The sequence below is a fragment of the Melospiza georgiana genome, chromosome Z, assembly GCF_028018845.1.
Source record: "Melospiza georgiana isolate bMelGeo1 chromosome Z, bMelGeo1.pri, whole genome shotgun sequence".
Classification (NCBI taxonomy): Eukaryota; Metazoa; Chordata; class Aves; order Passeriformes; family Passerellidae; genus Melospiza; species Melospiza georgiana.
The window spans coordinates 79,532,929-79,558,296 of NC_080465.1; the positions used below are offsets into that span (position 1 = coordinate 79,532,929).

General features: G+C 44.2%; 1 protein-coding gene across 3 annotated transcripts in view; it reads left to right on the forward strand.

Moving 5' to 3' along the window:
• Nucleotides 1–25,368, forward strand: part of SETBP1 (SET binding protein 1) — a 270,942-nt gene that overhangs the window by 31,349 nt on the left and 214,225 nt on the right. Inside the window, exon 3 of one of the 3 annotated variants that reach the window (XM_058043294.1) lies at nucleotides 20,115–20,198. The exons of the other annotated variants lie outside the window; for them this stretch is intronic. Coding sequence (XP_057899277.1) covers nucleotides 20,115–20,198 — 84 coding nt within the window. The remainder of the gene's footprint in view (nucleotides 1–20,114; nucleotides 20,199–25,368) is intronic. 3 annotated transcript variants of the gene reach the window in all.

Consider the following 25,368-nt stretch of genomic DNA (forward strand, 5'->3'; position numbering starts at 1 on the left):
GTCTATGAAGCAAAAAGGGGGGAAGAGAGAGCACAGTATTGGTATTCCTTTAAAAGTGATGCTCAGTGCTTTGTTTGTCAGGTTTTGGCAAGGCTTTTTGCTTTGAAAGCCATTCAGAGAGGATCGAAGCAGATGGCAGGGAGATCCTGTTTGTGTTATTTTTGGACATTCCCATTGAAAGTCTCAGATTGTTGTCCTTTTTCCCCCTTCCCCCACTCATGCATGTTTTTCTTTCTTCCTTCCTTTCCCCTTTTCTTCTTGAGAACATTTTTATTTTTTTTTTAAAGCATATATTATTAATCATACAACATCACCTAAAAGCTGGGTGTGTTCCTGATGAACCACGCTGTGGCTAGTTTATATTTTTGTCTGCCTAAAGTGAGACAAAGCGGTGGGAGGACTGTGTCCTGAAGCAGTACAAGCAGGGTTAGGAGGGCGAGCTGGGAAGCCAGACTGCCATTTTGTGGGGTTCAGCTCAACAGCAGCACATCTCCCTGGCAGACCAGCAGCTGTGATAAGCCCGGGCAGCAAGTTTAGATTGAAGGTCTCTGATAAAACAACTTTAGTGACCCCCATCCTTTCTAAACCCCTGTGGATGAGACGACCAGCTGCAGATAAACTGAACCAGCCCCTGGCTCTTTGTGGTGGTCTTCCCACGTCACTGGTCAGATTCCTTGGTCTCAGGCAGCCTGGAAAGCTTTTGTTCTGCCATCAGTGCCCAGATTGTGGTAGCAAGAGAGAACTTCATTGCCTCACATTGCTAGTATAAACAGTTTCCCTTAGCAGTAATTTAGTTTTGAATAACGGCGCTGGAAATGTCTGCAGCGCTTTTCATGTGGAAGTCTTCACAGAAGCCCTTCACAACCTTTGTGCAGACACTCCAGCAAAGCTGAGCCTGGTCCAATCAGTTAAAGCACTTGGCTAGCCCAGGTCTATCAGCGGGGATGTGCACACACAAGGAGGATGGGAGGTCTTGGCTGCAGTTGGTATCCAAAAGTTCAGGTGATTCACCCGAAGCTCCTCCAGATGATTAAATCTCTTAAGCTAAGCTGGAAATCTCGAGGAAACAAGCATTATCATGCTCGTTCTGTCAGTGGTTATCCCCAGATAGAAGCAGATATTTAAATCTTCAAGTCTTTGCATAAGGTAATATTAGCAGTACTTTGGCACAGGAAAATGGTTTACAAGGACATAAAGCTTTGGCCCAGAAAAATAAGCAAATGAACTTTACAGGTTTCACTTTTACTACTGTAACACTAAAACACAGTTCAGTGCAGGTTGTGTTTGGTTTCAAGGTGATGATTCATCTTGGTTTTTAGATTGATTGAACCTGTATACCCACATCCTCAATCTTTTTTTTTTTTTTTTTGTAACTGGTGCACTGAGGGAATCCACTTCATAAGCTCTCATTTTGTTCTTAATTGAATGAACACTCAGAAGTCTTTCATGTTCGTTGCAGCACTTGAGTTTCAGTGCTGCAGTTGCAAGGTGGTAGTGGGTGACCCATTATGTGTGAAGTGATGTCCCTTGAGCTGCATTTTGTTGGCTGCAATAAGCTCTGGAGGGGAAAAAATAAAATAAAAAAAGCAAACCGTCTTCACCTTCCTCTCACTCATTATCTCTTGCTGGATGATGAACATCCCCTTGGCAGGATTTTTGTTCTGCAGTGCTGACTTTTGTGCCTGCCTTATTAAAGTTTGGCAACGCCTTTTTGTTACCTACTGGACGAGCCTTCTGCTCAGAGGACCTTCCCCTGCTCCTGGGGTGGCATGGCTGCTCTGCCCAGTGAGGATTTCCCTTCCAGAGCTTCCAGGGATAAGGGCTTTCCTGGTCTGGCGCTTCGAGAAGGGAGCCAAGCAACAGTCTCAGCCTAGACAAAAGGCAAACTCGACCTACTATTTATGTAGTTACTTAAACATGATTTAACCTAAATAATGCACACTGTGACTTGGCCGGGGGAGAGGGGGAAGGGGAGGAGAGGAGCTTGTTTCTAATGAGCCAGGAGAAAGGACAATTAATTACATATGAAGGACAGATAACTGACAGCAAACTGTCTACAGTAGAGAGAAACAAAATACCGATGTGAACAATTAAAGCGTCCATGTGATGGAAGGGTCAGCGATTTCTCATCGAGCAGGCGGCTGGGCACGGCCCCTGGAGAGCCACAGGGGATGCTCGGCTGAGCGGGAGGCCAGGTGGGCAGAGATTTTGGGGTCCTGCACCATCAAGGCTGAGCAGACATTTCTGAGGCTGACAGGCAGCGCTCTGGGCATTATTTTCATCACACGCGCTTTTGACAGCGGAACTGTTAGCTACTAATCTCAGCAACACGTGTGGCGGGGAGGAGAGCGGGTGAGGCAGCAGAGCAAAGGCTCCACGGGCAATTAGGTACCTGCCTCAGGATGCTGCCAGCCGCGTGAAGAAGAGCTGAGATGATGGAGGTTTTCCTTCCCCCTTTTTTTTTCCCCCCCTTAAAAATTTTTCATTTTCCTCACCGTCCCCCGGATGTGGAAGCACAAATCTCAACTGCTGGCAGTTGAATTCTTTGAGGACCGTGGTCAGAAATTTCCATCCTCTCTGCTCACCTTCCCTAAACTGCAATGGAATCTGGCATGACTTATCACTCACAACACCCCTTTCATCCTCCCCTCTCTGCCAGCCCATCCTGCAGTCAGCCCCTCGCTGTAAAGGTTTGAAGGTAAAGGCCGATGGATTAGCCTAGGGAAGGGCCAAAGGTTAAATGAGCAGGGCTAGCAGCATGCAAAGGGCTACGATTGAAATATTTGCTGAATGCTGACAGGCAGCAGAATAGAGGCAGACAAGTGGCAAATTCCTGTTTTCTCCTCTAATTGAGAAAATATTTTGGGTGGTATTCAGGCAGGCTGCAGATCAAGACAGGGAAAGTCAGCCAGCCAGGGAGGGAAGGATGGGAGGACTTTAATAAAAACACTATTCCCACTAAAGGTTTCCAAAAGCTTTGTGTTTACTCTTGCAGAAATTCCTGGAGTCTGAGGCTTACCTTTAGCTTGGTCATTTTTGCCATGCAACTGCTGCCCCTCTGAACCTGACGTGTCTCACAAGCAAAATTTGACCAATTCTTGATGTTTTTGTAGCTACAGAAGTCTTTATTTCATTGAATTGTAGAAAGGTTTGAGTTGGAACAAACTTTCAAGATCATCTTGTTCTGAGCCCCTGCCAAGGTCAGGGACATTTTCCATCTGACCAGGTTGGCCCAAGCCCCATCAAACCTTTCTTTGGAAGTCTAGCTTATAGCATGGAGGTGCTACCGTGAAAAATCCAGATGTTGTGAGGATCCATCTCTCATCTGCCGGACAGGAGATTAAGGAGATTTGATGATATATTGATAAAACATGACAACTACTCAACCCTTGATTTTATTTGCTTGTAACGCGGATAATACCCAGCTGTGTTTCAAGCCTGTGTAATGCGTGGTGGCATTTGGTTTGGTTTTTTGTGCCTGGACAGGACTGTTACAGTCATCCTGGAAGTGAAGAGAGAGAAATTCTGTTTTGCTGGTGCATCACAGGTTGACTGCACTGATTTCTGCCTTGGGCCACCCCTCTGGCATTCCTTGCTTGCTCTTGGATGTGAGTGGGAAGCTCTGGTGGCACTTGTGAGGAGGAAATTCCAGGTTGATGTCACCAAATGCAGTTCACTGGCCTTTCACACCCTGACATCTTCCTTCAAGGGGTCATTTAATCCTGCAAATGCCCTCTGCCTTAAGCCCTCTGCTTTTTCCTTTCCCAAATGCTCATAGGAAAGCTGATAATGTACTGAGAAGGTTTCAATTAATGCAATTTCCTTCTTTCTTAGAAATGTGGTCTTAGTTAAGGAGTCGGGGAGTAGGGGAAGAAAGATGTAAAAAGAAACAGTTCCTCAAGCCAAAAAGCAGCATGAGGGTCAGAAAAGTTTACGTTCCCTTCTAAATGCTCTTGTCATAAAGCTGGGAGGCTGACTTATAAAATGTTTTCTGAAGCATGCCATAACTGCAGCAGAGGAAAGTTTTGGCAGGAGTGTACCCAGTTTGTGGCCAGCAAGTTGTGTTGCATTTGGTCTCTTGGAATCTCATGTGCTCCTTAAAGATGCCCAAGAGGCAGTCAGGAGATTCCTAATAGTCAATATGAGCTTGGTTAAGTCTTCAGCATTTATCAACAGCTCCAAAACTTTATTGTTGAGCAAAAGGAAGGAAAGCTTGCCTGGCGTTGTGGATCAGCTTCCAGTGAGGCATGCTGAGGGCTGCCAGGGTTCCATTCTGCTGGCCTTGCACCACAGTTGCTCCTGGAAAGCAGTTCACAGGGTTGGGGCAATATTCCTGATGCTGGAGCAAGGCAAGGGATTATTCTTTTCCTGGCTGTGGGTTTGAAGCAGCTGGTGTGCTGGTTGCTCAGCACTGCAGATCTTTGCCTTGATTCAGGAGGCCTGTGATGGGAATCAAGCAGCACAGTCAACACCTTACTGTGGGGAAACTGAGGCACTAACAGAGAGTGTGTCCAGGGCAGGGAACGGAGCTGGGAAGGGGCTGGAGCCCCAGGAGAGGCTGAGGGAGCTGGGAAGGGGCTGAGCCTGGAGCAAAGGAGGCTCAGGGGGGCCCTTGTGGCTCTGCACAGCTCCTGACAGGAGGGGACAGCCGGGGGGGTCGGGCTGTGCTCCAGGGAACAGGGACAGGATGAGGAGAAACAGCTTTCCACTGTGCCAGGGGATGTTTAGATTGAATATTAAACATTTTTCTTCACCAGAAGGCTGTATCATCACCCCATGAGGGATTTAAAAGCCACATTGATGTGTCATTTGGGGACATGGGTCAGTGGTGCCCTTGGCAGTGCTGGGGGAATGGTTGGACTCCATGATCTTGGAGTATTCTCCTGCCTAAAAGATTCCATGCTTCTGTGCCTCTCTCTCTGCATAATGCCCCGTGTCAGCATGAGCTGAAAGTGAAGCCCCTGACTCATTCAGTCATCAAACCATCCTCCTGCCTTTAAATCCCGGGTCTGTCTTGACCTTCCCTTACCCCCCTCAGTCTGTGCCTGGGTTGCACAAGGGAGAACAAAGTGACACTTGTTTGCCTCATCCAAAGAGCTCACTCAAGCAGGTGATTGTCTTGCCTCCTTTTGCAGTCCCAAAACAAAGTGTTGAAGTGTTGTTCTGGGATGTAAAACATCCCATATATTCCCCTGGGACTGGATTTCTGCTTTCTAACTGCGAGTGGCACTGAAAGGAAGAGAGGTCAAAATTGCAGGATAAGGGAAATAATTCCCAGGTGCTGAAATTAGGAGAAAGATGTGAGCACTCATCCTCTGCACTCCTCACAGTGCAGGGAGCAGGGGAGATTTAACAGCTTTAGCTGCAGTCTCTAAAGAGCTGATCCTTCATTTGTAACCCTGCCAGGAAAAAAACAAAAAAAAAACAAAAAAAAAAACAAGGAAGAGGATGAGAAGTCAATCAAATTCAGTTAAAAACTTGTCATTGTTTGTTTGTTTTGGGGATGTTAAGAGGCCAGCACATCTGTGACCAACACAAAACTATGTCTTCCAACAAAAAAGTGTCTTGCAGCAAGGACCATGGTTCTCAGCCACGAGCCCCTGTTCACCTCCAAAAGGGAAATTTATCCCTTCTGTTTTGAGGAAGGGAGGTTTGGTTTTATTTAATCGTGAATATTTCCAGCACATGTGCCACTTCATTTTCGCATGAAGGTTTGGGGTTCTTATTCCAAAGAGTTTTGGACCTCAAAACCCAGGTGTATCCAGCATGCAAGCCAAGGAATTGGAAACATGGGTTTTGTGCTTTAAATGAAAGTTAAACTTCCTCTGTTTTGATCTCCTTCCCTTCGAGTAAAGGATGTGACAGCACACGCCATCCTCTGTGAGAAAGAGTTAAATCTACAAAGCACTTTGAACCCCAGAGTGATATCATTCATTTTATTTGGTCTGTTCTGGTTTCTAGTCAAAATGAGAGAAACACAAAAAGATTTTGAGTCACTGCTGCTTTTGTTTTTTTGTTTAAATCTGAAACCCTGAAAATGAAAGGGCAGCAAGACAGGAAATATAAACTGAAACTAAAAAGGAGCCTTGAAGAAACCCAAGAGAAATGGAAAATCTAAACTTTGTTGGGGTGTCTTCAGCTGTAACGACCTGAAGGTTAAGATCACCCCAGAGTGGGAAATTGTACTTTTTCATGCAACAAAAAGAGAAGAGTTTCTCTCAGGGGACTGATGATTCTGGTCACTTCAAAAATTCTGATTCCTAAAATAATTCCCATAATACCTCTTACTACAGAGGGGTGTTTTGTTGTTGTTGTTGTTTTGGTGGGGCTTTTTTGTTGTTTGGTTTGGTTTGGTTTGGTTTGGATTGGTTTGGTTTGGTTTTTTCTTTTTTTCATTTTTTGGGTTTTTTTCTTTTTTTCATTTTTTGGTTTTTGTTTTTTTTTTTTTGTAGGGAGAACCAGACCACTTTGGTTATCAGTTTTCAGAGAAAACTGAGGCTCACAGCTGTAACCCAAGATGTCACAGGTTATTCATACATGGCAATGCTTTTCCAAAAAGCTTACATTTCACAATTTTCAGGCTAGTGCTTTACCTTTCAGGCTGTTATATTTCTACAGGGCTGTCTACTCAGTTGCTCAGGATCTTATATCAAGGAGAACCAGCTTCTGACCAGAAGTTTAGAAATTTGCCTTCACAAAATAAACATATTTCTTGATTTTTTTTTTCCTCGCTGTGTGTGGCTTCTACTTCTCAGCAACTCATTTCTCTGAAAGAAATTAAAGGAGCCTCCTACAAGCCCCATGACACAGAGTTTCAGTGGAGCAGGGACCAAAAACAACTGTGTCTGAGTAAATGTCTTATTTGGGTGTTTGTAATCTGACTCAGCAGCCCAGACCTTGATTTTTATCTTCTCAGAGGATTGGGTGGGAGGAATGGGTAATAACAGTTCAAAGCAGTGCAGCTCCTAACATCTGGGGCTAAAGGGAGGGATGGGACTTTGCAGTAAGGGCTATCGATATCTTGATGTCATTGTTCAGTTGTTTGCCCTGTTGTTGCAACATTTTACAACCAGAAAAGAGGCTCAGACCATCCATGCTTCCTAAAAGACACTTTGCTTGTTTGGAATATTTTAGGAACTACAAATATACTTTGTCCTTCCCCCACTGATTTTGCTTGTGACACCTCAAGGAAATACAACAACCAAGCCTGGGTGAAAGTGAACATCAAAAATGTTGGAAAGATGGTGAAGTAACATGGGTGGAAGCTGATAATTTTGATAAGTTTGGTTGGAAAGATCTCTCTCAGACTTCGAATGAAAGCAAAGCAGACCTTGCCCTCCCTAAAAATGTAGTTTTTCTGTCAAAGAATAAAAATGCACAGAAATTTGAGTGTTTTTTTGGACTTCAGGCATTCTCAGAAAACCGTACATTGCCTTTAGGGAATTTGAATGAAAACAAACATGCTTTTTTTGGCCACATTTGGCTAGATAAGAGAGGTCATTTGGGTACTTATTTATTTATTTATTTATTCACTGACACCATTGTTAAAACAAGTCCAAACTGAAGATTTCCAAGCATTTGAGTTCCTCCTGCTGCTTTGATTTAGGCCTTTGAAGCTGCAGGCAGGCCAGGGAGGAGGCTGGAGCCGTGTCTGCCAGCACTCTGCTTTCTCTGCCTGATCTGTCCCCAGCCTCTGCTGGGAATTGAGGAGGTTTTGGTCGTGTTTTGTCTCCTCTGAGGCAGAGTAGGCTGCCTGGGCAGCAGCTGGCTATCTCTCCATGCTTGCCACTGATTTGCATGTGGCCATGCTGTTTCCTGTAGTTTTTAGGTCCAGCTCTAGCAGCAGCAGAAAGGCGTAGGTTTAGGTCCAGCCTTTCACAGTGGCTTTGTGGCCCACTGTGACTCAGAGCTTTGGGGTTTTTTTTTTTGAACTTCCAAGACAGATGCTGAGACAGCTGATACGGGAAGTTGGGGGTGGCAGATGGCCTTAAAGCACCCCTAAAATTGAGAATCTGATAAGACCCACTAGTTAAGACAAGCCTGTCAGCCTTGCACTAACACCCATAGGCTTTGTGGCAGGGAAGTGTGGGACTGTCAGGACAAAGGGACTCAGGTCTTCATAGAATCATAGAATATCCTGAAGTGGGAGGGATCCACAAGGGTCATTGAGTCCAGCTCCTGGCCCTGCACAGATCACCCCCAAAAATCCCACCATGTGCCATTGTCCAAATACTTCCTGAACTCTGCCAGGCTGGTGCTGTGACCACTGCCCTGTGGAGCCTGTTCAACCCTCTGGGGGAAAAACCTTTTCCTGATATCCAACCTAAGCCTCCCCTGACACAGCTTCATTCAGTTCTCAGGGGTCCTGTCATGGGTCACCAGAGAGGCTTCAGACTCCTCTCATATCTCTGACCCTTCATACAGATTATGTGGTTGGGCTTCCTTGGCCAGTGAGTGGCAACTTGTCCCAGAAGTGGTCCCTGAGTGTGTTGTCGCATTTGCCCACAGGTTTAGGCAGGTTGTGGCACTGGGGGAGCTCCTCTTTAGAGGTGACCATTGTCCTTTGGTCCTTGTGAGGCCAAAGTTGGCAAACATGGTCCCTTAAATTTCACCGCCAGTGGTCTTGTAGGTGCTGGAGGTGAATTATCCAGGTCTATATGGATTCCATATGCCTGTAATAATCCAATATTTGGATGGGAGAACTTTGAAGGTGTTGTATAAATAAAGGAGTCACAGCTGAACACCTCAGATGTGGTAGTTTAGAGATGATCCTACTATTTGTTTGAAAAACTACTCTCAGGTCCTCCTATAATGAAAAGATTTCTTGTCATTAAACATGGGAGAAGGGAAGGAATCAGAGACGGTAAAAGTGATTTTTAAATACAAAAACCTCTCAGAGGGAAGGCAAGTCGAGGACCCCAAAATTTCTCAGTGTCACGCCAATAGTCATGGGAGGACAACATCTTCCCTTATCACAACATACAGATGCAGAGTATTTTGAAACCTTGCTACAGAGTGTAAATGTGAAATTGTGTGCTTCTGGGATGGCTTCATGCTCAGAAGTTCCAGTTAGAGACACAAAAGTTGGTACTTGCTGCTCCTTGACCTGCCACAAGTGGCATCCTGTGAGTGAGCACATTAGAGGATCTTCTGGGGCTTTCCCTGCGGGCTACAAAATGCCCAGGGTCCTCATTCCCTTCACAGGATGAATTAGTTGGTTTTGTGGAAAACGGTGACCTCAAAGGGGATGCAGTGTTTAGGAGTCAACTTGGATGCTATTAGCTCGGTGTTGATTGCTCCCAGCTCCCACATCTCAAAATGAAAGTACAAGAAAAAATAACCCTACCCTTCCCGGTTTTCCATGCTGCACCGCCTTCCCATTGATTTTATTGCAGTTCATTGTTATCCCTAATGAGAGAATTCTGATTTAATGGAGTGTTGGACAGATTGTAGTCAGCACAATTCCTCTTTCCTTCCACCCTATTTCTGTAGAATAATGTAATACGATCTTTAGCAAGTCCCTTTTTGTTTAAAGGAATATCCAAATGGGAGAATCAATTGATTGTCATCTTGATGTGCTTCTCTGTTCTCTGGAACACCTTCCTGCAGGAGTAACATCAAATGTAAAGACTGAGGAACTTGACCTGGCAGGTGCCAGCTCTTGGGAATACAAATGCTCAGCTGTAGGAAATATCTCTGTTGCAGCAGCTCTGTGGAAGTAATTAGGCAGAGGATAATGGATGGCTTGCAGTGAGATAGGAGGGAATGACTCCACAGAGGTGCTTCATGGTGAGGTCATAAACTGCAACAGTGGAGCAAGGATGGGCTGGTGATGTCAGCCAAAACCTGTGGTGAAATTTGTCCCCTCACAGGACTTTTCCCTGTCTGTTGCTGCTTTTATAGGTTCCCAAATATGGAGACCCCTCTGCAGGGTGACTGCAGCAAGCGTTAAAGATGGAAAGGCTGCTGTGTTTCAGTTTTACATGAACTACTGGTTTCTGTTTCCCCTGTTAGAAAGTATTTTGCATTCACAAAGTAGTTCCTTCTTTCTGACCACTGCAAGTGGGCTGTTTGGGTGGGGAAAGAGTCATTCTCTAGTAGCAGGCACATGGTGTGAATCTTGGGGTCAATCTTGTGGTTGTTCTGGGAAGGTCCAGGAGTTGGATGTGATGATCCTTGTGGTCGGTCCCTTCCAACTCAGAACATTCTATGATTTTTTGATTCTTTATTAGGGATCACAATACCAACATCTGGAAAACTCAATGCAGCCTTTCCTTTGGAGCAACCCTTGACACACTCTGCATGTTGCTCCCCTGCACGTACAGATGCGGGTGTTGATAAACAGGAATCCTAAGACTGGCAATGTTCATATAGATCAGTGCTTGCAAGTAGAGGAATGATCATGAGTGAAAGCATTCAATTTCTTCAGTTTTGTTCTGTTGTTGGGTCAATGGAAAAACACAACCTTGGATCAGAAGGTGCAGCCTTCAGGAGGATCATCTCTGCTCTGTGTTTGGGAAAGACTCAGATGCGGGCACACAGCTAATCCAGGTGCTCCTTCCCTAGCAGTCTGTGCACCACCTTTTCCTCTGGGCAGCATCTGTGCCCAAGCACAACCCCTGGAAAGAGGAGCTCTGCTCTTCCTCCCCAGCTGCCTCTCCCTGCAGGGGATTCCCCTGCATGATCTCATGCAGCTCTGGTGGTAATTACCATCATCTCATGGCTCAGTGGGGTTTGCCTCCAGAGGAACCAACCGTATGGCTTTTGGCACCCATCTGCACAGGTATGCAACATCTCAGTGCAAGTTAAAAAAAAAAAAAAAGAAAAACAAAAAATCAGTAAAAGATGTTGAAAAAGTAGTTTTCTCTTTTCACTCTGCTGTTTAAACAGCTTTGTAGTTGTCTGGTTTAGAAAACTATTTCTCAGGCTAATCTATTTTTTTTTTTTAACCTTGAAGTTTTCATTTCAGCTTGAAAAACAAACATAACTTCTGTTTTGCCCACAGACTTACTCCCACCCTGCCACAATGTTTTGTGATGGCGAGCCATGCAGTTCCTTGAGCCAGCCTCTTTTCTTTCTCCCTTTTCAAAAAGAAAAAAAACCAAAAATCTCTGCTGTCTGCACTTTCCAGGGATGATTTTTTTAAAAGATGCAGTGTGGAAACAATGGTGTATTTTATTTATGTCTTAATTGCAACTTGCTTTATTTCTTTTCCTCTGGTTTGGCAGGGTCAGGAGCTTGGGAAGTGAAGGTGCATCAAAATCCAATGCAACTTTTCCCCCCCTCATAGTCACACCTCTCCTTGCTCTAGCCTGTGCTACTCTAGGATAAAATAAGGTGACTTGGAGAGTTAAAGGAAATCTTAGCCCAGCATCACAGTCTGCCTGCCAGCCCAGTTCAGGAGATGAGGATCTCCCTTTTCCTCCTCTGGCTGGAAGTCTCTCAGTGGGAATCTCCTTGCTGGAGTGTGGTGCCTCCTTGCCAGGGGAGCAGCACATGGGCTGATCTCTGTGAACAGGTTAAATAAACAGGACTATGTTTGGGTTAATTGTCACTGGTTCTACTGCTCTCCATTACTGATCTATCTGGGAGCCTGGCCAAGGAGCAGATGTGAGAGACAGCATCATCACCTCCCTCATCGTCTTCATTGTGTCTGGATTTATCTTTTTTTTTCTTTTCCTTATCCCCCCCACCCCTTTTTCTTGTCTTTTATTTTATTTTCTTCTTTTTTTTTTTTCTTTTTTCTTTTTTTTTTTTTTCCCAGTATTTTTGTTTTTCTCTTTGGCTGAGCAAATAGGCCAGATGGCAGTGAGGGGAACAGACAACAAGTGAGCCATGGCATATGGGCAGCCTGTTTAATTTCAACTCCTGTTGGGAAGTGGCTTGCAGGGAGATAAGTTACAAAAGCAGAAGAGGAGGAGGAGTGTGTGTTGCAGGGGAGGGGCAGGAGGAAGGGAAGACCCTTTTTGAGATGAAGCAGCCCAGCTGAGAGGAGTCCGGGGCACAGGGGACTGAAACCTTGGCTGCATTCCTGACACAAAGCAGTAAATTAGCTGTTTCCGAGTCAGTTGGTGCAGGAAGTCTTGTTGGCTGCACATGGGAAGGAGAGATGGGGATGTCTGCCTCCAAACAAGGAGGAGGAGGAGGAGGACATGTCTCCGATTTCCATCTCACTCCCCCTGTCCCAGGCAAGCTCCAGCCAGGTTTAGGACCTGGGATGTGGAGGGGTTTTTTTTTTGCCCAGCTGCAAAAGAGGAATCGTGCTGCCCAGATGATTTTTTTTTTTTTCCTTTGCAAATAGGATTGTGTATGTTTTGCTCCTATGGGCATCAAAGTGAGATCACCCACTAAACAGTCCTTTGAAGCAAATGCATAACTTCTTAAGTTTTGAAACAAAACAAAATAAAAAGCTGAAACAAAACAAAATTAAAGGCAGCTTAATAACAATGTAGTTGACAGTGATTCCCCTTTTCCCTTCTCTTCTGTTTTGGCCTTCTTTTTTCTCTGTCTCAATTTGCTTTTTGGATTCAATGTGCAAGCTATCAGTTTCTGGCTATCTAGTCACATCGTTCATGCATTTTGGATTTTGTGGACTAAGACCAAAGGGAGTCTTGCCTTAAATGTGTCCTGAATGATTTAGGAAGAAAATTAGAGGGAATTACACTAAATTATAATTATGTGAGGCTTCTTGTCTTTGTTTTGATGTACTCAGACTTTGGTAGAGAGTGAGGAGAGGTAGGTGTACTTTTCTTACTTTTTGTAAATGTGTTGCTTTTGAATCTCAGCTTCATTGAAATGTAGTTTACAATGGTAGGAACTTGAGAAGTCATACTCCTGCTGATGTTTAGTGGGTTTTGTGTTCCTTGGTACGTGTTCTCAACACCTTAATTCTAGAGGTTTTCTTAAGAAAACATCCATTGTGGTCAACAACATCATAACTTTTCTCTATTTGCTCCTCTTTGATGAGAACAAGCATGGGATCCCAATGCAATCATCACACACACAGACCATTTGGAGCTCTGAGCGTGTTATCAGCATCCTGAGTGGTGGGTGTGCCCATGTCTGAGATTCAGCTGTGAGCTCCATGCTTGTGCTTGCCAGGGTGGGAAAACTCCATGCACCAATTAGCTCTGGAAATCCTGATTCTCTTGGCAAGGTGCAGATGATCCTGGGCAGCAGTTGCACTCTAAGCCCGCACAAAGAACTTTTTATATGGCTTTAATTCTGCAGAGAAGTTTTTATTCACTATAGATTCTGCAGAGAAATGATTGTGCATCACTGGTTTGGTGGAGCAGAATTTTAACTTACAGCTCAGGCACTCCTTCACTGACGAGTTTTAACATGAAACAGAAACACAAGGCTGTGATTTATTGGTGAAATATTTAAGATAGATTGTTAAATTATTTAAATAGCAGAGTTTAAAGCAGGCAAGATAAAATAAAACAAACCAAAAAAGGCAGTTCATCCAAATAAAAGCTAAGTTTTCCTGAATTTGAAAACTGCACATTTAGACCCACTAGTTATCTGAAAAAAAAAGTTTTCACTTTTATTACCCTCATAGAAAAACCCCTAATTTTGAATCTTTTTCCATTTGATCCCTGCAGACTCTGTTTCATCTGCAGTGCCAGTAATTGTTGCAGCCTCCATCATTTCCTACCATTCATCTAGCAGGTATTTGGGCACTCACCCACACTGCATGCAGTTTTCCTCTTTCTACAAATGCTACTGGAGAAGGTTTTTGACTTACTGTTGGTAAACCAGGTGAGCACTGCTCCAGTGTTCTTGCCTGGGTTTGGACCTCACCCCATCTTGTCTTGTCCTTAGAGGTGACCTTCCATCCTACCTCAAAAAAGTTTGTTTGCATCTGCTACATTTGTCTTTGCCCAGTTGCCCTCTGGCATCTGTATGGCATTGCCGCAAAGTAAAATTTGGGATATCTTCTCAAAGGAGGGGACAGAGGTCATACTTGTGGTCTTCAAAGACTCCAGAGGGGTCACAAAAACAGTGTAGACTTGTGACAGTGTGAATAAAGTGTGAATAAACATAAAGATATTTTGTGGACCCTTGTCATTCATTTAATAGAATCACAGAACAATTTGGGTTGGAAGGGACCTTAAAGATCATCTGGTTTCAATCTCCTGCCACAGGCAGGGCACCTTCCACACCTTCCACTGGGGTTGCTCACAGCCCCATCCAACCTGGCCTTGAACACTTCCAGGGAAGGAGCCTGCACAATTTTTCTAATTTTTTTCCCCCTAATTTTGAGATAAAATATATGGGACTTGCTGCATCCTATGGAGCAGTTAATGTTTTCAGTTTCTGTTTGTGTAAGATTCCCCAAATTTGAGAAAGCTTGCTCACTTCCTGAGCCATGTCTGCTCTGAATATCAGATCAGTGTGATACATGAAAAGCAAAGGTGATTAGGCTTTGACATGTCTTCAGTAAAAACTCATGGGAAGTGTTCATCAAGACCCATAGATAGCTTTGAAAATTTCAGTCCTTTCTCTTCATCTACTCACATTTCAGCACCAAAAAAGAAATATTTTTCAAGTCTGACCTCCTCTAGCAAGCCCTTCGTCTTGGGCTGTGCATCTGAGAAGGAGAAAACTTTCAAGGTCTGATTCTTTTAAATGTGGCAGCTGAAAAAAAGATAATTAGGACAGACAAATCCAAACAGTACTTTTGCAAATGGTATTTTTTTTCCCCGTGTATCTCTATATTATACTTTTCCACCTGCCTTCAAAGGGAAGCTGATAAAAAGGATTTGCTTGGCCTTTTTGTTGCCGAAGGGGGAAGGGTGCCATTTTTGTGTAGTGCTGTGAGACAGATTCTGCAAGTGAAACTACCCCAGCAGGGGCAATCCTGCCCGGAGGGGACAACTCCAGGGACTGAAGCAGATTTTCTTTTTTTTTTTTTCCCTTTGCTCTCCTTTGTGGATTTGTTGTGCTGTGGGACCAGGTCTTTTATGGCATGTTAGGAGTGGGGTTTATGGAGCAATCAACTCCATCAGCAGTAGTGGCAATCACATAATGCTTTGGTCTTTTGTAATAGATTTTGTGTGTATGAGCTGAAAGTATGGCCAGGAGGAAAGGGGATGTGAAATGTTGTCTTTTTTTTTTTTTCTGTCCTTTTTTTTTTTTTTTTTTAAGTTGGAAAGAGTCTGTCTGAGTTCCTTTATGCTTTTCAGGCTCAGGGATGAGAGAGAGCGTGCGTACGTGTGCGCGTCTGTGCCCATACAGTCGCTCAAGTGGGAAAAAACCCTGTTTGCAGTTCACACAGGAGGAATTTCTGATGGAGACAACAGTGCTAAGCAGAACGGCACATCCTGATCTCTAGCAAGTGAGGGGCACGCTGGCGGACACACGCACATAACACATACTCTCCAGGCGCTCTGCATAATACGTGCAAAGCGCTGCCCTTTAATGAACGTAACCTATGGTGGCTGGGATGCAGCCGGCCAGACCTCACCATTAATAAACTGGGAACATTCTTCTCCTTTTTAGTCCCTTTCAATGCCAGCCCTGCGTTTTGATCTCCCTTGAATGCTGCTCCCCCTCATTTGGGGCTCCAATTCTGAGAAGATTTGGCGCATTGTTTGAGGTCGCAGGATGTCGGATTGATTTCGGAGCTTTTGTATTGACTCCGGGCTCCTGAATGAAGCTGTCATGTGTGTCTGTGGTTGGCTAGCAGGCTGTCCGGCTGCAAGCTGTGCCTTCCTTTGTTGTTTAGGCCTCATTGAGCTGAGGGAAGAGGCTCATTTCAGGGTGATTTACCACCACCCAAACACCAGCTGTCTGTTGTACTGCTGCTTGCCTCCACCTTGGATTCAGTTCTTGTTTCCCTTCCTTTCCCCCCTTCTCTCCCACTCTACCACTGTAGGCACTTGGGTACTGGTTCTTCAAAATGTGTGGATCACCCTGACAGAACAGCAAAAAAAGCATAACAAACACTGAATGTGTTGTTCTTCCTAATGGTGTTTATGCAGCCAGGGGGATTTTTAGAGTTTGCTGTTGCAGTGCTATACATAGGCTCAAAGAATGACATGCCCTGTTGGAAGGGACTCACAAAGATCATCGAGTCCAAGTCCTGGCCCTGCACAGGACAGCCCCAAGGATCATACTGTGTGCCTAAGAACCTTGTCCAAATGCTTTTTGGACTCTGGCAGAGTCCTTCTCTGCCAGAGGCCTTGAGGCCTTGAGGCCTTCTCTGGGGTGGTTCCAGTGCCCGACCACCCTCTGAGGGGTTGTGCCAGCTCCCTAGGGAAAAGGCTGCTTCCAGTATTTTCAATTGCCGTTGCTCAAAAGAGAGAAAGGCTAATGAAAACCAAGCAGGTTAGAGCCCAGCTGGACCTGTCAGCTTCTGCAAGGTGCATGCCACAGTGCTAAGCCAAGCCCACCTCTGGGGCTGAGCTTTCCAGCCACAGGCTTGGAAGACAGGATCCTACTGTCAGTGCCAGCCAGCAGCTCCAGAGCAGAGAGCCTGGCAGCTCCCTGGAGGCCGGCTGGTGCCATGTGCCTCGTGTCTGACTCCTTTAAGCAGGGCTGGCAGCTCCACATGGGATGGCTCTGGGCAACGCTGCCGTGATTTGTGCGTGCCCTGCATCTCCCCTGGAGCTGCTGGCGTGAAACGAGTTGTGACCGACCCTCATTTGACTTCTGGGTGATGCAGTTCAGTTTTTCTCGACCACAGGCTGTTAAAACTGGCAACTGCTCAGCTCCTATCACCCGTGCAGCTGAGATAATTAAGCCTGTTACTATTATTATGGAGGTTTTTTTTTTTATTTTTCTGCAAACTTTGGCCAGCTGCTGGAGCCTATGGTGTAAGGAGGTGGGTGAGGCCAGCCAGATTCCCTGTAAGAGGTGGATAATGGGACATATGTCAAGGAGCCTTCTTGCTCTTTTGCCTTGTGAAGGGTGATGTCTGGCGATGGATGCGAGTCAGCAGAAGGCAAAGCAATCTTCCCTGTTGGAAAACCTTGTGCCTACCTGCTTCTTAACAATAGCGCCTCATGTTATCAAAAAGCCAGGAAACATAGAAATTATTCTCAATGAATTAAGACCAAACATCTATACCCAGTCAGATGAGGCTCCTCTCTTTTTCTCTCTTTCCCCTGTGAGCATCAAGCACTGCTGGACGAAGAAAGGAGGGAAATATTGGGACGCAACAACCACAGCAGGATAGCCCCTGCAAGGTGTTTTAATTTCTTAATGAACTCCTTGGGCACTAGAAACTGTGAAATAACATACAGATAAACAAACAAAAACTCCCTAACCCTTAGCACCCTGCAGGGCTCTGTTTCAGATCGCTGAATAAAAGCTGAAGTTGCACATGCATGTTTAATGTAACACAAGGCGTGTGCTGTGGAAAAGCATGCTTTCCTCTAATCTGGTTCCAGACAGAAGCATCCAAACAGAAGCCCCTTTCCCTATCCCCACTGAACTGCTTGGTGTATGTGAGGAAACCCCTGAATGACAAGGCCTCCATCTGCTCTGGAACAGAGTTGCGACTGGCTGCAAATGTTGTCCATATGCTTTTTTTTTTTTTTCCCTTTTGCCTTTCAACTTAGCTGCCTAATGTTAGACACCTATCTGCAAATTAATCATCTGCTCATAAGGAGTTCTCTTAAAATAAGGTGGAGGTAGTAGCTCATTCGTCCAGAGCACATTAAGAGAGGTGCGTCTGCAGCTGGAAACGGAGGTGGGATTATTTATCCAGTGTATTGCTTTCATTTGGGTTTTTTTAGGAAATTGAAGAGCCCCTTCATTCTTGTAGTGTCAGAGGAAAAGGAAAAAGCTCGCAGGTTTTGGGTTCATATTTTCCTTGTACTCTTGATTTTCCATGTGCGTATGGGCAACATCTTGTAATTTCTCTCTGTGAAATAAAACTGGTGATACTTGTGTTTGGACAGGAGAACATGGCCATGGTTTGCCATGAGCTCAGGTGGCATTAGACCCATGGAAGGGTATAAAAGTGGGAATATTTTTCCCCTGGCTTGTGGTTAAGGAAGGCTTGGATTATTTTATTTGACATAACAACTTTGCAGTGGACAGTGGGACAAGCTGAGCACCAATGAGACATATGAGGATATAGTTTCCTTACCACAAGTGTATGTTTATTCTATAGCCACCCCAAGGCATCCAGTGGCCTTTTGGGACATATGTGAGTCTTTCCCAGTTCTTTTTTATAGTTCCAACTTGTCTCATATGCTGAGGGGTGTCTAGAAGATACTCTGTGGTTAGACAAAGGGGTCTCTCCCCTCTCAGTTTCCTGTCTCTAACACAGCATTTTAATACACTTGCTTTAACTTACAGTTTAAGCACTTCTTTCTGAGGAAAAAAAATACTTTAATAGATTACAGACCAGTTGTTGAAGGATTGTAGTAATGGGGCAAGAGTGAAACACCTTTGACAGATGGGAGTCACAGGCAGAGGAGGCCAGTTGGAAGCAGTCCCCTGAAAACCTCGGAGTCTGCCAGTTTGTAATCAGCAGCCCAAACATGAGGAATTTTGGGTAGTTATCAGATTAGGTATCAGTACAACCTTTTCAGTGTTGTAGTTTTTTTCCAGCTTCTGTTTTGGAAAGAGAGAAAAAGATATTTTCTGCACATTATGTGACCTTGCTGAGATTTGTGAGATGCTGAGCTCACCAAGTAAGAGACCTCTCCACACCTGGCAGGTTGCAGACTCTCCCAAGGTGACCAAAAGTTTATCTGCCAGTTTTTAATTCCTGCCACCAAGGGTCATCTCTCTGCTGTGCCCTGACATTGAGCAATGGCTGCAATTCCTTTTAATTGTGCCCTTTCCCTTCCTCATCATTTAGGGCAGAGCGCTTCCACTTGGCTAAACTCACTGACTGTGTTGGGATCTTCTTTTCTATATAAATTAATCCAGCTGAAATCTCATGACTGTTCATGGCTGCGCACGAGCAGATTCTCCCTCTGTTCCCCAGCAGATGCCAAGAGTGTTTATTTTTCAGCTGTGGACAGCAAAAGTCTGGAAGTAGGCAATGTCTTTGTGTGCATGCCTAACGAAAAACAAGTAATTGTGATACATTTGTGGGGACTTCACTGGCTCTTCTTGACTCCATGTGGTTTAAATTCAAGCAGCATTTTGACATCTGGAATCTCAGCTCCTTTCTGCCAAGGTGATTTATCAAGATGTCCAGGTTTGATAAGGAACAAAAATACTTTGGTGAAGAACCAAAGTGACAAATAATCCCCAGAAAAGAACCCTTGTTAGCATGAGGAACCTTGCTGCTTTGATCATATTCAGTCAGTCTGATGGGTTTTCAACAAAAATAAAGGTCAGCTTCTCTCCCAGACTGTTGGTTACAGGTAAAAGGACAGTGAGCGGACTCTGTTTCTTTGCAAATCTCTGTTGGTTTGAGCATCAATCCCTGGAAGTATCCAAGACCAGATTAGACAGATTAGACAGAGTTTGGAGCAACCTGGTCAAGGGGAATATGTCCCTGCCCATGGCAGGGGTTGGAACAGGGTGATCTCTCAGGTCCCTTCCAAGCCAAACATTCTATGTGTCTATGTCACAGACATTGCAGAGTTGCACCAGCAGTGTCAGGTGAGAGTGTGCTCTTGGATTCCTGGCATGGGTTTACCAGGGGTGATGTGGACCCATTGTTCTACTGGGAGCAAATCTCTCCTGAGGACTTTATTTCACCAAATCTGGGCACATTAGAAGCAAGTAGGCATTAACTTGGTAAAGGTGAACAGAAGTAGTAGTGTATGAGCTTTTCCTCAAGTCACTGCTGTTTGGTATTGGGGTGAGTATGCTAGACATGTTCCTGTTCATGCAAGTGTATGAGAACCATGGGTTAAAATAAAATTTATTTCTTTTCAGCTTTGCTTTACCGCTGTCGTTTTCCACACACCTTGCCTTCCTTCTGCCTCTGTATGACTTCCCTAATGTTGGGATATTATCCTTTGGGGAAGTCTTCTTGGCAGACTGGCAGTTCCCCCTCAGTGAAAGTGAACTTCCCAGCAGCACAAGAAGGGTCCACAGGCTGCCCTTTCTTCCCCTGCTCCTGATCACAAATACAAGCCTCTTGGTCTTCAGTGGTTCAGAGTGTGCTGATGTTTTTCCTTCCTTATCTCTTATAGGGAAAAGTCATTGGAGATTCAAAACTGCTTATGAGTTGTGGTTGCAGAAAAGGGAAAAATTCTCAAGTGAAAGACTCAGATCAGGTCAGTCAATATGTACCTTAACTGGTGAAATCTGAGAATGTCTTAACGCCTGGTGGATTTGATCTGTGTTGTTGCATATCAGAATTCCTGGACACAAACAGAATCCTTGGCATGATTGACAATGGTACAACATTAATGTTTTTGTGTTTGTTACTTGTAGAAAAACCCTCAAGCAAGGTTGGGGATTCATTGCACTAGGAGATGTTAATTCCCTAGCCTGGCTTATTCCCATCTGGTTTATTTATTCATGAATTCTGTTTCTTTATAAGAATCCACTCCAGGCAATGCCTCTCTTAAAGAATATTGCTTTTCCTTGCTGGCTAAATGCATGCAACCTTTGGTCTCCTACTGTAGCTGCCTGGATGGGTGGTAGCTCATTGCATGCTTTTGTTCTGAAGTGACACCATTACAAGGACATTCTTTATTGGGGTTCCTCATGACATTTGTTCACAAACTGATGGCCGGGTTTCAATATTCATTACTTGGAATGAATGGCCCCTTATTCTAAAATTGGTCAAATTGACATTGGTGGGATCACTGGTAGGGTTCAGTAATTGCAAGTGAGATGGACTGTGCTTGGAATAACAGCCAGCTGGTGGTCTCTTCCTTCCCCCTACCACTTGGCACTCATTCAGACTAGCCAAGTTCATCCCTGACAATCTTCTTTTAGTCCTTATGGCCTCCTGTCTTCGTAGCTAAAGATGAGTTTGAATCTGGAGATCATTTTTTTCCAAAGATGAAACAAAATTTGGTTTGAGCATAAACATTTTATAAAATCAGGTCACCCAATGTTAAATGTGGCAGAGTGAAGCAAGTTCTCAATTATCAAGGAACTTTGCTCTCTAATGTGTCTTGAGGACTGCCTGTGACTGGGTTTAGACCTGGGGCAGATTCAAACTGTGTCCATGAAGCTCCAGAAACTCCTGATAGTTTCCTGAAAGGAAAAGAGGTGAATTCTCAGGAAGAAAAGTGTTTTTCACCTTCAACAGGCATGTTCATCAACTTTAATTAACAATAGTGTCTCAAAGCCTTGTCTTGGTAATGTTTGAGATTTGAGAACAGATCTATCTTATCTATAAACCTATCCATCCATCAATATACCTGTTGTGCAGTATTCCCTGTTGTGAGGACTGTTGGTCACACTTACAAATTCTTTTTAGAATTAAGTCTTTCATTGATTTCCTTTGTTTTGCTTTGGTGCTTTTAGTAGAATTTTCAAATTAACAAATTAATTATCATGAGCTGTATCATCAGTTTACCATCAAGACAAGGATTCATATTACTTTTCTTTAAAAGACTAGCTTCCCATTCTTTCAAATGCAAGCTTAATATTCTCATTTTGAGATTCCAACACATCAGGGGAAAATTAATTTAGAAATAAGCACTCTTACTAATCTTAGTCTTTTGTATTTTGATGTACTTGGATTGAATTACTTTAAGGGGAACCAGAAAACCATTAAAGCACTGGTAGCATTGATTAGAAATAAAGTTGGAAGATTTTGATTGCAGAGAGGTTTTACAAAGCACTATCTCTAGCAAACCCTGTGTAGTAGACCTCAAACTCACAAATGGCAATATTTTAATTAGAGTGTAGGCAACAGTTTTCAGAGGGGAAAAAATATCCCATTCTCTTTGATGGTTTCTGGAACAGTGATAAAATATTTTTTGCATTCAGTTACTTCCTGGAATCTAATTTTTGATGCCTGATGATGTGTTGACCATATCAGTACCTCTTTATTTGCTGTATCAACATAAACTGTTGGGCAAGTGCTCGCTTCAGAGGCTGCAAAGCTCATTCTTCATGCTCCTGGCAGGGTCCTGTCTATATTTCAGGGGATAGGAGGTAGATGGGGAGGAAACTAGTACAGGAGGGTGGGTGGCAGTGTGGAACATTTGTTTGTGAATGCAGGACCTCACTCAGCTTATAAATTATCCCCTGGGCCTTGTAGTTAAACACAGACTTCTATGGTGACATGGGCTGGGAAAGGCAAACACTTGCTGATGATTGTAGGATAATCCTCCAGGACACTAATTGCCAGAAAACCAAGGAAGCATTTTTTTAGGAGCAGCTTGTTTCACTTTGTGAAGGGGAAAAACAGTGCTCTGGATTTAGTTTTGTTTGTAGAGCTCTGCCCCTGCCTCCTGCACCTTGTCTCAGATTTTAAAGATTTGCCTTCATTATTGTTATTGTTGTTGGGACCTTTTTATTTTTTTTTCCCTACATTGCTTTGTGTTTCACTCTGGTGCCTCTGTAAAGTTATGTGAAAATGCAACTTAGCTTTCATTTGCATGAATGTATGCATAAATACGTATGTGGTTTTTATACCATTAGCTATTTAAAGGCTTGGTTTTAAAGTCACCAACTACTTTTCAGCTGAAATTTTCGTGAGAGGTGATGTTTAGCAAAGAGATGACTCTTCTTTCATTACTTCGAGTGAATTTGGAAACTGGCAAAAAAATCCTAAATACACTGCCCCAGCTTAACCAAATCATAACCTCATTGCCAACGATTTAATTTACCAACACTTCTTACTCCAGCCTGGAGAAGAGGAGACTTAGGGGAGACCTCGTTTTAGGTAAAACTTCTTTGTGAGGGGAAGAGGAGGGGCAGACACTGATCTCTTCACTCTTGTGAGCAGACAGGAGTTGAGAAAACAGCATGAAGCTGAATCAGAGGAGGTTTAGGTTGGATCTCAGGGCAAGGCTCTGCCCCAGAGGGTGCTGGCCCTGCCCAGGCTCCCCAGGGATGGGCACAGCCCCGAGGCTGCCAGAGCTCCAGGAGCCTTTGGACAGCGCTGCCAGGGATGCACAGGGTGGGGTTGCTGGGGGTCTGTGCAGGGCTAAGAGTTGCACTTGATGATCTTGATTCAACTCAGAACATTCTGTGATTCTGTGATTCTCCAGGATGCCTCTAAAAGCAATGGCACTTCTTGACCTGCGCCCTGCTTCCCTGAGTTTGGCAAGGACACCAACTATCTGCATGGTATTTTCCATGTTGCAAGTCACCAGTGTGTAAAACCTGGGCCTGTCAAGGGCAGAAGTCCAAGTGGGCTTAAACGGGGCTGGGGTTTCACAACAGGCACAGGGAACCTGTTGGGTTTTCCCCAGGCCAGGATAGGGACTCGTGGTCTGTGCTGTGGCCTCCCAGTCCAAATCAAACCCTGCATGATGACGTGGTAGGGTAAACAGTGCAGTATAAATCCCACCAAAGCTTTGAAAACCTCTAAGGGAGTAGAGCTGAGTGCACTGAAGAGCTAGAGTAGCATCCCCCTTGGATGGTCTCGAGGAAGCTTTGGGTCAGTGAAGCAAGATGATGGAAAGGTGTCCCCAGATAAGGTCACCTCTTGCAAGCAAAACTCCCATATCCTTGTCTGCCTTTGGCAGCATTGCTTGTTGTTTGTGTGCTTTGTGGGAGTGAAATTTATCCATGCTCTGAGGCCCAGAACCAAGTCTGTGCACCACAAGCATCCTGCTGTAATTGTAAGGCTCATATATGCCCTTTGGAGTGCTTATTAGATTCCCATTAGCTTATGCTTCCCCATAATGCTATAAAGTTATAATGTTCCTTATTATTTGAGATGCATTGTTGTTTAAGAATGACAGTCCTGGAGTAGGATTTCCTTGTGCCAAGTAGCATACTAGCATAAAGAAGGAAAGATGTTTCCCAGGGAGCAATTTCATTTGTGTGCTTTCTGAGGAAAACAAAAATGTAATTTAAGAACAGGAGGGAAATGTGTGGGTGGGCAAATAATGTGCATATTAGAGTTATGCATAAGGTTAAGAGCCAGAAGTAGTAGAGTGCACCATGTCCTCAGCACGTGCAGCTTTCCCTTCTGAGGGTTTAGTTTTATTTGCTTTCCATTGCTTCTACCAAAAGGTGGGAGACTCCTTAGTGTTTAACTGCTTTTATACTTTGACTTGCAGTTGTTGTTGTAGGGTTTTTTTTCCTTTTTTCCCCCCCTCTTTGCTTAACTTTTCTGGTGGTTCCTGTGAGATCAAGTGTTACTGACAAGTCAGATCCCCTTTTCCTTCCCTGTGTTTGGTCCTGGTTTTAATATGACAAACATGTGCCTCCTCTGGAAATGGTATCCATGCTGCAGAGTAATTATTTAGTGAATGGTGGATCCAGTTCATGTTGGCAAGGATCAGATTAATCATTATTAATCATGACCCCTCCGACAGTAACCTCATCCTTTGCCTAAGTGCTGCTCTTTATTAAGAAGTAAAAGCTATTAGAGAATGGCTGAGCCACTGCTTTCGTTGCACCAGCACAGGGCTCAGGACTTCTGGCAGGAGGCAGAGGAGCTCAGTTCAAAGCTAAAAATAGATGCACATGGCCCATGTTCCAGAAATGAAATAGGCAGCTTCCCCTGTGGGCTGCTTCAGCCTCATCCCAGTGTCCTCCTTTCCCCTGAACCCTCACGAGATTCTGACTCTTTCCAAAGGTTGAACTCAGTGTTAGGGATTAAATAATCCCTCTCTCTCGGACTTTTTCTGTTTGTCTGCTAATTTGTTTTTCGTTTCAAACCGAAGTAGATTTCAGTATAATCTAGTGCATGTGCAGTCCTTGCAAGGATAGGATTTTAAGATCCATTTTAAGATCCTGGTTGCAGCAGGATTCTACAGCTGGTGAGACTAACCAAGAGTTTAGCTCCCTGGGACTTGAGTGGCACCAAGCAGAGCCTAAACCAAGCATTCTTTCTAAGGATTTCTGGATTCCTTGAAGAAAACGCTGCCCTGTTGAGGTGAGGTATGTGGTGATGTTCATCTTGTGCAAAACGGTTGTGAGAAGTCAAACTTCTCTCTCCAAGTCACTGGACTGGGGTTTGCAGAATTACATATATACATATATATATGTCAGAACAGAGCTTTCAGTCACCAGAGGTCTGCTGAGAGTAAACAGTAATTTAATTCATAATTATTCTGGTAGTAGCTTAATTTGTAATTATTTCCCTAGCACTTTCAGGTTCTTTTTAAAAAGGTGAGGCTGTGCTATCCATTGATGTTGTCATTGTTTCAGCAAAAGCACAATGACTTAAGTTCTGGACTGAAACCAATCTCCACAACCTTCTCACCCCACTGAATCCACCTTAATTACTTTTTAAAATGTTTTCACTGGCTGGCTGGAATTCCAGGGCAAAATCCTTTAGGACAGAAAAGGAAAGGAAAA